The sequence below is a fragment of the Athene noctua genome, chromosome 2 (assembly GCF_965140245.1).
Source record: "Athene noctua chromosome 2, bAthNoc1.hap1.1, whole genome shotgun sequence".
Classification (NCBI taxonomy): Eukaryota; Metazoa; Chordata; class Aves; order Strigiformes; family Strigidae; genus Athene; species Athene noctua.
Genome location: NC_134038.1, coordinates 31,901,824 through 31,914,819, shown reverse-complemented (window position 1 = coordinate 31,914,819; position 12,996 = coordinate 31,901,824). Strand labels below are relative to the sequence as shown.

Here is a 12,996-nt window from a genome sequence, read left to right as displayed (position 1 = left end):
AGCTCTGGGAAAGTTTCTGCTTTTGTTCCTACAGTTGATGATTAGGACAGAGTTTTCACCTCTCCTCAATGATTTACCTGTCAGACTAACTTAATTTGCTTTTGCCTCTCAGTTTTGGAAAACTAAGTTGAATAAGCTTCTATATACAATCCCAGACACATTCCTGGAATAAGATGAAAGTGAGTGTGAAAACTTATTGGAGTCTTATCAACTGTGACTTGCCATATTTGTACTGTTTACAGGCTGCTAGCCCTCAGCAGTAAGTGGTGATTGATGAAAGCAACCTTCCTGGTAAAACCTTTGAGATCTTCCCAAAGACTTCCTGCATCCCAAGTCTATCTACTCTCTATCCACAACAAACGTTATATTAATTATTTTGCCTGCAACTGCTAGGGCAGAAAAATCAGGGACGGAAGGAAGTGTGTAAGTAGAGAATGAGGATTTTCTGGAAAAATTAAAAAAAGGACCCTATTCTGCAGCAGCGTTCTTGCTTCTGTAACAACAGTGGGGGGAGCAAGTTCAGCTTGGGGCTTTTCCCCGACTCACTTGTCCCACAATGATGGTGGCCTCTTACTGCATATTCCTTACCACAGCAGCCTAAAATGCAAAGAAAGGTGAATAGAGAATTGCAGTGGAAATGGAGGAAGATAAATAACAAGGGAAAAGGGAACTGTTCCTTTTGTGCTGGAAAGGGAGATGATGAACAGCTGGAGAGAGAGACAGGGGAAAGTGGAGAAATGCATGTATACTTCCCACTGCCAGGAAACAAAGATTTCCAAAATATTCTGCCACTGAAGATCCTTTCCTTCATGGAAACCAGAAGCACCCTCCTTTTTGTGACATCCATACCACATCCAGTAAAAAATAATTTATCCTTGGTCATGTTAAAACTACAGTAAAGAGTACTGTAAAGCAAAATAAGAACAACAGTCACACACTTACTGAGACGTTTTGAGGTTTTATGCAAGCCCAATCAATATATAATAATCCTATAGATATTCCTAAATTGCTATAAAGGTATGCTATTTTGTAGTACTAAACCCTACGATACTTTACAGCCACTTGAACAAGACATTACTGTTGTGCCAATGGAGAGTACCTTTGAAAAAGATGCAAGGCAGACTCCTCTTACATGGTGATTTTAAAAATTTTATTACCAGCTGTGCCTAGAGCGGGTATGTCATTCATGGCTATCCATCTGTCTTCAAACTGGTACAAATGAACCAGAATGTAGCATTATAGCCAGTGGACAATGGTTTCCTTTAAGCAAGCATGTACTAGAGGAAAACCTGGATGGTTTTTCTCAATGAACAGGCTGAGTGAGCTGAAGCACCAAATCCAGGTTTGTGAATGCCCAGGTGACTGTGGCGTGGTGTCCACCTCCACTTGAAGGTCTGAGTACACCTCTCTGCCTCATGTCAGCTCTCCAAGCTAAAACTCCATTTCTCACAGGACTAGCAATATTCCTTAGCCTTATGTACCCTGCCCTCCCCAGAGTTTCTCCCCACTTCTATGTATGTCCTTGAAATGCTGGGGTTTCAACCCCAAGCCCCAAATTAAGGTTGACATATGGGTGATTCCCACAGCCCTTCACCAAGGGGTGATGAGTTTGCCTTTAGGCTTCCCTCCAGGGTGGTGCCGGCCTTGCAGACAGAGCCATTGGGTAAATGAGCCCCAGGTGTCTGCATTAAGTAACCCAAGGTCAGGTGTCCCACTTAGGGATAAAAGCTGGGACCACTTGCAGGCAGGGGCAGTGTCTGTCTGTGACATGGATGCACTTTGCAGAGTTTCCTGTTGGGGAAGGACCTCCTGCTTCCCTGGGACTGGGCTCCAGTCAGGTCTGGCTTTTGTAAATGTGGGCTGTGTAGAGATTCAGTATGTGGCTTCCTTGGTCTTATGGTTTGTTCCTTGGTTTTCTTCCTTGGTTTGTTGACTCAGTTGTCTCCTGTCCCTTCTATGAGAGACTGCATTTCACCAGTTATTCCACCCATTGTTGGTCGTTCGGTGTCATTGTTGTGGTCAATGGGATTGATGTCAATTATGTATAATCTGACTTGTCTGTACCCCCAGCACTTACCCATGTACTGACCCTTTTGTATCAAATACAATTTAGTTATTGGTTCATCTTTATGCTGGCTGTGTCCTTTATGCTAGGCCTGATAATTGACAAAACAGTCCTGCTATGGCAGAACGGTGTCCCTGACATTTTTGAATAGCGTAGACATTCAGTCTCCCTGTGGCCCAGTTTCACTTCCAGGCATTACTGAGCATGTTAAGTCACAGTGTATGTACAAGCTGGAACATCCTTGTGAACCTGAGAACATTATGTGAAGATAATTGCCTGAAAGAAGGTGCCCCACGTCAAAAAAAGAAAGGTAGCTCTTTCCTTTTCAGACTTGTTGAAAGGTGAGTCACAGTGATCTAGCAGTGGGTCAGGCTGTGGGAGATGGAGATTTCTTCCCCTCTGTTGGAATACTGCACTCTGATCACAAGCCACTAGGTCCTTTCAGTAGCAACGGATCACACATTACATGCTGCAGCTGACTGCTGCTGAAACTCTTGCTAGCCTATTTAGGATTCTATTAATAGGTGTTCCTGAGTAGTTAGCTCACACTGTGCATGAGTGGTAGAAACACACCACAGCTTTGCAAATGGAAAGGCTTAGGCTTGTGCTTTCCACTGCTCTGTTTACACTCGTTCATACATTGTGCTTTCTGCCATTGTGGGACTGTCTTTCCAGCTCCTCCCCACTGGAGAACATTTGCTGAATAACTGTAAACAGACGAAAGCAAATTGGAGGGATTAGTCTTAAAAGGGTTCTACTCCTCTAGTTTAAACAGAGACAGGCTACTGCAGAACGAGTTTAGGTTATAATAGGCCTGTTCAAGAAGGATGAATCAAGGCTCATTGGTTAAACATAAGAACTTCTGGTTAGGAAAGTGCTGCCCCTAATATTAGCGTGCAACATTACATGCTTTTATGTTTCAGTAATGCAAAACAGCTATAACTGGCATAAAAATAATCTCATAGTTCCTTCTTGCTATGTTCACGTTAAAATTACAACCCAGCTTTGAAATCCACCAAAAGATACCCAAAAACTAGAGTATATAAACTACCGATATTCTAAACAATATTCTCAATGAGCACCAAATAATTTCAAGACACTGAAAATTGAGAAATCCATTAATTCCACAGGTCATACTTATGCACCCAGAGGTGTACCTTTATGTAGAATCACTGTAAACAACTGTGTTAAAACTTAGTAAATCCATCCTGCAGACTGCTGAAGAGGAAACAATAGAGATTTACCTAAGGTCAGAAATGTCAGAATGAAACAACAGGCTGCTGAATGCTGTTTCTAACTGAACTGTATTTCTTCATCTTACCATACTTATTCCTCTTTTACACAAGAAGTAGAAAAGAATAATTTCAAGTTCTCTTTATTGTCTTTAATATCTTTTTTGTGTGATAATTTACTGATTAACTGAAGTATGACTCTGTATCTTCTATAAATAGAACATCATTATCAAGATACTCCAAAATTATGTTTCCACCATTGTACAACGGATAGTCTTTATCAGATAGCCATGTTTCCAATGTGTGCTCAAATGGCAAGGCTTCTCCAGAGGCAGTATGGCATAATCTCAACTTCTGTAAAACAAACAGCACAGAAATTAACATCAAGATTTGCCTATCTGAGATGCAAGAGTGGGGTGGGGGAGGGACAAAAGAGAAAAAAAAAACCAAACAAACAAAATCAAAACCCAACAAGGTGGAAAATGTTTGCTATTATTACTGATTTACCTGGGATGTTGATTTGTTGTTGTCATTTTTAAGGCTTGCTAAGGAAGCTGCAAAATCTACTACTTTGCCAATACTCCACTTACTGCAGAAGAACATGGGCTTGCTTTTCTCTTTGTTCCCCTTTGGTAGAAGTACTTGAAAATAAATTCTTTCTGTCTAGAAAAACATAAAAAATAAAAATTATTCACAGAAACAGCACATAATGCTAGTCATACACATCTAATAGTTTTTTTAGTAAGACTTCAACTTCAACCCCAGAATTGCCAACTGAAACTTGTTCTATTCCATCAGGACCAAGGCCCCATTTTACTGCAGAATATAAATGACTGAGATTGAGTCACATCCCCTCCAGCTGCAGGCACATCGATGATGGAGAGTAAGTTCAGAAAGGTTTCACCAGAGTCCCACAGCTAGACTGTTATATATAGACAGACATGAAAAGGTGTCTGCCCTGAGTTTACTAGACAATAATGACTGCTCTGGGGAGAAAAAGGTGAGTTTAAATAAGCAGTGCTGGCTTTTGGCAGCAGTGTAATGTCTCAAATTGGAATGCAAAGGTGGTTAAAACAGAACAATTCACCATACTAGAAATGCCTGCTTCATTTCCAGTCATGGTCAGCTAATCCTTTATCCTGCTTTTCCTCCTATGTACTATATGCTCTTTCAGTATCTACTAAACTGAAACACCTGTTTAAGAAATTTCAAGAATGACCTATGAGGGAGAGATTTTGAACAGGATTGGGACAGTCCCTTTTTCAGGTTTATTTCTTTTTGATATTCAACAGAAGACACAGAGCAAGCATGACTGGTATATTCATCAGTTCAGATTGCCCTTGCTGAGTACAAGCCAGACACTATCAAGCAAGACAGACGTTTTCTTTTTAAAGGATTTATTTATGCCTTCCCTACAAAAATATGGAACTACTCTTCCCCCAGCTATGTTCATAAAATTGAGTCTGAATTTCAACCTGTGTATTCTCCTCAAAACTTTAGTGCTCTTCACACACACACAAAACTCTTGAACATCCAGGAATATTACAAAGGAGTGAGGGAAGCTGGACCTGAATCTTGCTAAAATGTAAATGCCCGCAACTTGTAAAACAACAAACACAACAGCCATCTTATTACGGACACATGCTAACATCACTCAACTGCAATCAGAGCCCTAGCAACTTCCTACAGTTGCTCCTCCAGTTCTAAGGATGATGAGAGAGCCTCCCCAGTTCATTGCAACTTAATTCACAAAGCAGTTAATTCTACTGTTGCATCCCTAACTATGGGATACGCCTCCTGGAATTTCTGTGCCATATCCAAAATAACCATCAGTCAGTGACACAGTAACTAACGCTACTCTACAGCATGGCTCTCCTGTTTTGAGCTCGTCAGTCTCCAGAGGGGTAACTCCTATCAAGGTCTGGCATCAAACGAAGAAATCATCTACCGAAAGCTAATCTCAACAAAGAGGACAGAGAAGAGATATTTCTAAGATAGCCTGTTTTTTCTGATCATAGAATAATAAAGGCCAGGAAGGACCTCTGGTGTCACATGGTCCAAAACCATGCTCAAAGCAGGGGGAACTTTAAAGCTGGACATAACTATAAAGATAGATCAGGTTGCTCCAAGTCACATTCAGTCAAGTTCTGAATATCCCAAAGATGTAGATTCCACAAAATTTTCAGAGCAGCTTGTTCCAAAGTCTGATCACCCTCACTATGTTTTTTCTTCCTATTATCTAATTGGAATTTTATATCTTGCAGCTTGTGCCCATTTCTCCCTGTCCTTTTGCTATGCACATCCAAGAAAAATGTGTCAATCTTCTCTATATAGTGATGACAGTACTAAAGTGCCAAAGATGCATCCCAGAATCTTCATATTCAAAAAAATCTGTCATCAAACTGGAACAAGCTGGGCAGAAGAAGGCTAGAAGGAGTCCAGGAAGCAATTTAAATAGAGGTGCTGAAAGTTAACAGGCTTAATTCATCATGTTAGAATTATCACTCTTCTAGATGACTTAACAATTAATATCCAAATGAGAAAACGAATAGTAAGAGAAATTAGCATACAGTAATTTCAGAGATTACTGGCTTTGGAATTAGGAAGCAACTTTTAAAATTTTCTTATATATATCTCAAGGGTGGATTTTTTTAAGTTCCACAATATTTGAAATTAATCACTTTTCCTCCAGCACATATTTATTAACATGGTACTATCTGTGAAGAATGCTACAAGCAGGTCTTTGTATTATGACTTCTGCCTAAGCAGAGTTATCTAATTTCTAAGCATGACACAGTATAGAAAAAGAAATTCATAGGAAGACTGAGTAATGGAATAGCTGTAGTTTTTTAAAAACAATAATCAAATGTACTTTACTAAGATAAGGCCTAACAATAGCACTATCACATAGAATGTTCTCAGTATTATCAATATAACAGGCCTAAACTTGGTGTACCCTGACATAACAATGTGGTAAAAAGTAATTTAAATACAGTTCTTTTAGGAGGATGCTTAAGTACAGATCTAAAGCAAATCCCTGGTTGAAAGAATCAAGTTGTTTCCAAACCCAACATAATCCTAATATATGAAAAAGGCTTGAACACCAAGTTTGACTTGCCATGGTAGTGAAAAACAATTAGAAATCTGTGAAATACTTCAAGAACCAAAGAAAGGATGAAAGAAACATAAAGCAACTATCAAAACCCCTTTCCAACCCAAAAGCAGGAACTGACCTGAAGCCCTTCATACCTCATGCAGAAATGTAATAAATGTCTATTAAATCTCAGTAGTAGAAATAAGAATGGAGTTTTGCAGAGCACAAAGCTCAGTATCATGAGAGACAGGTTCAATCTGACTGGTACAGAGTTGTGCGGTGTCCTGCCTGTGTCAGAAGCCTCTCAGTACTGAGCATGAAAAGCATCCCTTTGAGATGAGTTTCCCATGTTTGACCAGTACAACCTGCTCCTGACTCCTGGTAATAGAGTTAGCAGAACTAATGACATTTTATAAGGCAAACAGACATTCTCTGCGACTCAGCTGGTCACAGATCAATCCCCTCTCCCCTCCTCCTGATGGCCCTGAAGGTCCTGCACACCAGGCAGACTTCTCCCCCTCCCTATCAGCCCCAAGGTCCCTGGCTGCCAGGCCAGCTACTCCCCTCCTTACCGGCCTTGAGGGTCCCAGGCACCCGGCCAACCCGGTGGTGATGGCGCTGTCACAGAGCAGGGAAGCACAGCAGCAGCACACAGAGCCCTGACCATAAAATCAAGCACTTACAAGCCCTAAGCGGGACTTTGACCAGAACTGCTGCTGGACTGCAAAACCCGTGATCCCCCAGTGGCCAGGGACACCTCCACTGACAACTGCTTCCTCCGAGGACTGAGTGACTCACATTCTTTTACGTGTTTCGAGTACAGATGATGACTGTGATCTTGATACTGCAAGCCAAGTATGAAGACTTGACCTGATCTGCAGGGGGTTCAGGTAATTCGAAGCCATAACCTAAGCTGTTCTCTAAAATTCTCTGCTACATTAGAAAATTGTGCTACGCCGATCCTAATTATAAAAATCCAGTTCTACTCTGATCATAAATGTCTATGCTATGCTGATCATCAAAGTCTGTTAAAATAATAGATCTTTAATTGTAACTACAACTTAATGCCGTCATCATTCTGCCAAGGATCCCCAGAAGAACCTGCTTGTCCCTGCAGTGCTCGGTGACAGCCATATGGCAGGCAAATCCCTTTCTGCTATAAAATAAAGGAATTTGGCCTGACCTCTCCAAACTCTACACAAGACGCCTTATAACAGACATAAGACTAGTGAAGTTTTTTTGAGTACCAGGCTGAAACAGATGTATAAACACTTGTGGTCTTGAAGAATTAAATCCAAAACCAAACTGAGGGAATTAGATGGAGAACAAGAAATTTAGAAAACTTCCCATTTCCTTTGAGAATTGATTTACTGAGAACAAACATGACTGACCTGAGGTAAGGAGTTGTCACCACACGCGTGCATTTTCAGTTTCATTAATGCCACTTTTGCTGCTGTCTCACTGTTTTTCGCTCCTTTACGTTTTTTGCTTTTTGCTTCCTCATTTTTTTTAGAATCTGAGAACAATATTATTCCTGTTAGTGTGATGATTCAGACTGTCTCTTGAACATATCCTGGAATTAGCCTACTGGGCCTCATCGTATCTCCAAGGGTCCCATCCCTTTCATGTCCTTTTGAGGCCATGATATCAGATCCTCCAAGAATATCTGGAATTGTTACAATTCTAGCAGAACCTCTTCATACTGAAAAGCAGTTGAACACTATCATGAGGTAAACCCAGGTTGCACAAGACAAACAGATATGAATTCCTGAATTTCTACACCCATAGCTATCAGTCTTCATATTGCAACACTTTCAGGTCCTCCTTTCTACACATAACCACACTGTCCAGTTAGGCAGTGCTGTTTATACTCTTTCCTGTCATAGAGCTTGTTTAAAAGCTGCAAACATTACATTGTAGACTCACAATTTTTTGCCATCTTGGTTGTGTAGGTATAATCCCAGCAGCTTGGCATGCGTACCCAATACAACTGCATTATTTGCAAATGAATTAATATGCAAATAATAATGGCTAGGTACAATTAATTACATGACTTGTAGAATGAGAACAAGACAATAATTCTGAAAGAAATCTGAGCCCTGTTTAAACTTTAAAGATTCTTTTTATATGCTACTGTTGTCTTGTCTCAGTCTAGATGAACAGTATTATCTGCTGACTTGTGAGTTTAGGGCTATATAAACAAGGAAGCCTCATCCTTTCTTCTTACTTGGCCAAACCTGAACCCTCAGAGGAGGTCACAAGCTCAAACAGCCTTATGAAGAAGATTGTAGAATATATATCCCACTGTACTTGCCTATTATATTTTTAACTAGCTGCTGGGTGGCAGCCATTCGAGGTTTTGGTGTGTCCAGTTTCTCACATTCATGGTCTGATTGATGCCGGTGTCTGTAAACAACAGCGTAAAACTTTTCATTACCTTTTCCATACACGAATGAATGAGTATTGATGTTTAAACACTCTGTTCCACTCACCTTAGACAAAAGTGTTTTTCACAGTAGGGACATAAAACTGGCAAAAGCTCCTTTCCCTTGCAGTCCTTGTATGAGCATGAATAAGATCTGTGCTGATCTGGTTTCACAGAATTGTTTCTGGTATTCACCTAGACATTAGTACAAAATATTTTGTGTAAAGAAACAGATAACACAAATACAAGTCATCACCACAGCTTTCCAAAAGAACTGTGTGAACTCTCCCTTCTATGGGCAAAACTAGTCCAGTGATTCTCTCCTACTTTTGTCCTGGTTAAGTTTAGCTCAGAGTTAGAAAAAGAACCATCATCCTACTCAAACTCAATTTACTTGACAAGCAGAAGAAGAGTAGTTTCATTTCTTTAAGCTTGTAACATTCTCAGTTAAATAATTCATGCTTACATACTATGTCTATATATCTAATCTGAAAATAAACAGTTAAGTTGCATAGAATTTTAATTTTAAGGTAGTCATATATTATTAGATTACCTCAGAACATCCATGAGCATCCCGGCTCCTGTGCTGGAGGCTTTGTGACAAAAGAAGAAAACATCACACCGTTATCAACATTTCAGAAAAAGAAAACCACATGTGAAAACATTTAAGTGGTTAAAGAGTGATCTGACAAATTTTATCATGGGAACACTGCAATTAAATAATGAATCTCCAAAATTCATTCTGACCTATGCATTTCACATCTCGAATGGATTGATCATATTCTTCCCAAGTATGTAAAACATACTCTCTTGGAATTTATGCCCTAAGATAATAAACCATTTCAAGAGAATAAGAATATTAGCATGCTTAAGAATTCAGATCAAAACAACTGGAGGTTGTCTGTTTTGATGGATTTTGAATCACTTTCCACAAGAGCAGAAATCCCTTAAAAGCTTTTAACATGTTAAAGTGAAATCTGCGCTCAGTTTATCTGAGCTTATCTCAGTTGCCTCTGCTAATTTGAGATGTAAATCGAAGTGCATGCCCTGATTTGAACCCTGGAAGAAACTTCAATTTCTTTTCTACAAGAAATAATACTCCTCCCCTCCCCCCCCCCCCCCCCAAAAAAAAAACCCAACCAGTACAAAACAGGGTCTAAACTAGATGCCTTCCAAAACAATCTACCTGTATTCTAGAGATATTCCCACTGATTTCAAACCACAACAGCCACTCAGGAAAAATGTGGTAAATTCAATGAAACAATTGTTTTTTAACTAAATGTATCTGAACTGAATCACATGCTATATTCATTTAGGTCTACACAACTGTCACACAAGAGATCTTACAGGAAAACCAAGTTAATTTCCTTTAATGAAGGGTCACCCATCTAGCTGACATAGGGAAGCCAGTAGATGTGCTGGTTTTTGATTTTAGAAAATCTTTTTATACCATCTCTTACAGTATCCTTCTAGACAAAATGTCCAGCACACAGCTAGACAGGCCGGTAATACAATGGGTGAGCAACTGGCTGAGGGATTGGGCTCAAAGAGTTATAGTAAATGGTGTTACCTCAGGCTGGTGGCCAGTCACCAGTGGGGTTCCCTGGAGCTTAATTTTTGGGCCAGTGCTCTTTAATGTTTTTATAAATGATCCGGACACAGGAATCGAGTACATGAAGTAAGTTTGCCGACAATACTACACTAGGAGGAGCTGTGGACTCCCTCACAGGCAGGAAGGCCTTACAGAGAGATCTGGATAGATAGAGAGCTGGTCAGTCACCAATCATATGAAATTTAACAAGAGCAAATGCAGGATTCTCCACCTGGGATGGGCTAATCCTGGTTATACATACAAATTGGGAGACAAGAAGCTGGAGAGCAAACCCACAGAAAGAGATCTAGGGGTTTGGGTTGATGACAAGTTGAATATGAGTCAACAGTGTGCCCTGCCAGCCAAAAGGGTCAACCGTGTCCTGAGGGGCATCAGGCAGACCACAGCTAACCAGTCAAGAAAGGTGATTGTCCCACTCTGCACTGCACTGGTGTAGCCCCACCTTGAGTACTGTGTGCAGTTTTGGGTGTCTCAATGTAAGAACATCAAAGTATTACAGTGTGTCCCAGGGAGGGTGACCAAGATAGTGAAAGGCCTCAAGGGCAAGACTTAACAAGGAGGGGTTGAGGTCACTTGGTTTGTTCAGTTTGGAAAAGAGAAGGCTGAGGGGTAACCTCATCGCAGTCTAAAACTTCCTCATGGGGGAGAAGTGGAAGGGGAGGTGCTGATCTCCTCTCTCTGTTGACCAGCAACAGGACACAAGGAAATGGAATGAAGCTGTGTCAGGGCAGTTCAGACTGGGCATTAGAAAAATATTCTTCACCAAGAGGGTGGTCAGTCACTGGCACACGCTCCTCAGGGAAGCAGTCATGGTGTCAAGCCTGCCAGAGTTCAAGGAGCGTCTAGATGACTCTCTTAGTCATATAGTTGGTTTAGGTAGTCCTGCGAGGAGCAGGGAGTTGGACTTGATGTTCCTTATGGGTCCCTTCCAAATTGAACTACTCCATGATCTTAGGAACTTACCAGAAGACACCTGAACAGCCATCACATACAAACGGGAGAAAATCTGTAAGAAAGAGATTTGGTTTCAGTTAAACATGGTCTTTGTATTGCTAACAGTTTCTAGCTTAATTTTTACATTAGTAACTTTTGCTTAACTATATCATGGTGTAGGTATCTTTAAAAGGACATTTACTAACTGCATCTACCAAAAATCATCCAGAAAGCCAGCACCTCCTCCATTTGACAGTCTTGATGATCCTGCTCCTTCCTCTCTACCCTTCATACCTTACATACCATCCTTGTGTAATTTAAATTGCACATACTTCTTAAGTCTCTGCACACATCCCCCTCCTACTGCAACAACTCTTGCAGATAAAATCACTGTCAGCTGAACTCAGCCACATCACCAGTGGCAGCAAATGCCCAACCTCTAGGCTATTACTCCATTTTTTCATCCTTCAGATTCGGTCTTAATGGACCACCACGTGGTGGACTGGACTACAAAGCTCAGGTCATGAAGATCTGGGTCGCTTCACCTGTAAGACTGAGCGGCGGCGGCGTCTGAAAGCTTTCAGTACAAACGTTTCTGCTGCCTTTCTGAAAGGTCACATTTTTATGGTCACATCACTTCCTGAGATCCGTGAAGGCAAGCAAGGGTGAAGAGTGGAAAAACAGTTGTTAAAGCGGGGGACAGACCACCCGGTGACACAACGGAAACGACGGGCCCTGGCGATGGGTCCTGCAGCCCCGCAGCAGCACGGAGGGCGCCCCGGCGGGGAGGAACCACCTCGCAGCGCCCAGCACCACCGCTACCGGCCCCGCCCCCGGCCCAGCGGCCCAGCCCCCGCCACCCCGTCCCTCACCGAGCTGGCGGCAATCCGCCACGCCGCAGTGCTGCCCCAGCTCCAGCTCCGCCATCTCCGCGCGTCGCAGAACGCCAGGGGCAGGGGGCGGAGAAGCTGCAGGAACAGGGCGCGCAGGGGCTGTCGGGACACCGGAGGGCGCGGCACAGCGCCGCGCGGGGCCGGGGCGGGCGGGAGATGCGCCGCCGATCCCCGGGCGGGGCCTGGGCCGGGCTGTGGGGCGCCGCCGGCCGGCGGGGGCTGTGCGGCCCCGGCAGCGCTGGGCACCGCGCCGGGCAGACCCTGCGGGCGTGAGCGGCGCCCCAGAGTCCAGGCAGCCTGCAGCCCGGAGCTGGTGCTCTTCGTGCCTCGGGCTGCCGTTACCGGGGCAAAAAGTATTTTTTGTGTCTTGCGGTTAGTTGGGTCAGCGCCCGAACGGCGCCTGCTCGGCGGGGGGAAGCGGAACACAGCTTTCCCACATGCTTCTCGCACTCTTGTAAAATATATTAGTGCCGCTGCAGTTTCCTTCGCGACGCACCTGTACTTTTAAAAGCCGCGTTTACGAACTCTTTCTTTTCTCAGCCCTCGCCCACGGGCACGCCTGTGCCTGGCCGTCACAGCCCGCGGCCAGCGGCGGGCCCCCGCCGTCGCCCCCTCTCCGCCCGCCTCCCTGCGTGTGCCCCGCGGGGCGCGCTGCCCTGCCCAGCGCGGTTACACCCGCGGCCCCTCGCACACGCCTCCGGCGGCCCGACACTGACAGCCACTGGGGCGTCGGGGGAACACA

General features: G+C 43.1%; 1 protein-coding gene across 2 annotated transcripts; it reads right to left on the bottom strand.

The window, feature by feature from the left end:
- Positions 1 to 3,378: 3,378 nt before the first annotated feature.
- On the bottom strand, positions 3,379 to 12,339 carry ZFAND1 (zinc finger AN1-type containing 1). 2 transcript variants are annotated; one of them, XM_074897659.1, is made up of 8 exons: positions 12,234 to 12,339; positions 11,392 to 11,434; positions 9,370 to 9,409; positions 8,884 to 9,011; positions 8,706 to 8,797; positions 7,779 to 7,907; positions 3,805 to 3,938; positions 3,379 to 3,651 (listed from the first exon to the last, which is right to left on the bottom strand). In XM_074897659.1, the coding sequence occupies exons 1-8, from the start codon at positions 12,286 to 12,288 to the stop codon at positions 3,481 to 3,483; spliced, it is 792 nt and encodes a 263-aa protein (XP_074753760.1). In that variant the 5' UTR covers positions 12,289 to 12,339; the 3' UTR covers positions 3,379 to 3,480. The 2 variants fall into 2 exon arrangements, with proteins under 2 accessions (XP_074753760.1, XP_074753759.1); XM_074897658.1 differs by having other exon boundaries at positions 3,390 to 3,651; positions 3,805 to 3,960; positions 7,783 to 7,907; positions 12,234 to 12,331.
- Positions 12,340 to 12,996: the final 657 nt, after the last annotated feature.

Excerpts from the sequence above, each read along its gene's own strand:
- ZFAND1 (XM_074897658.1), bottom strand. The coding sequence starts at position 12,288 with ATGGCGGAGCTGGAGCTGGGGCAGCACTGCGGCGTGGCGGATTGCCGC. Across the intron at positions 9,012-9,369 it reads ATGCTCATGGATGTTCTGAG|GTGAATACCAGAAACAATTC; the intron begins GTAATCTAATAA and ends ACTAATGTCTAG. Across the intron at positions 3,961-7,782 it reads GTGACAACTCCTTACCTCAG|ACAGAAAGAATTTATTTTCA; the intron begins GTCAGTCATGTT and ends ATGTTTTTCTAG.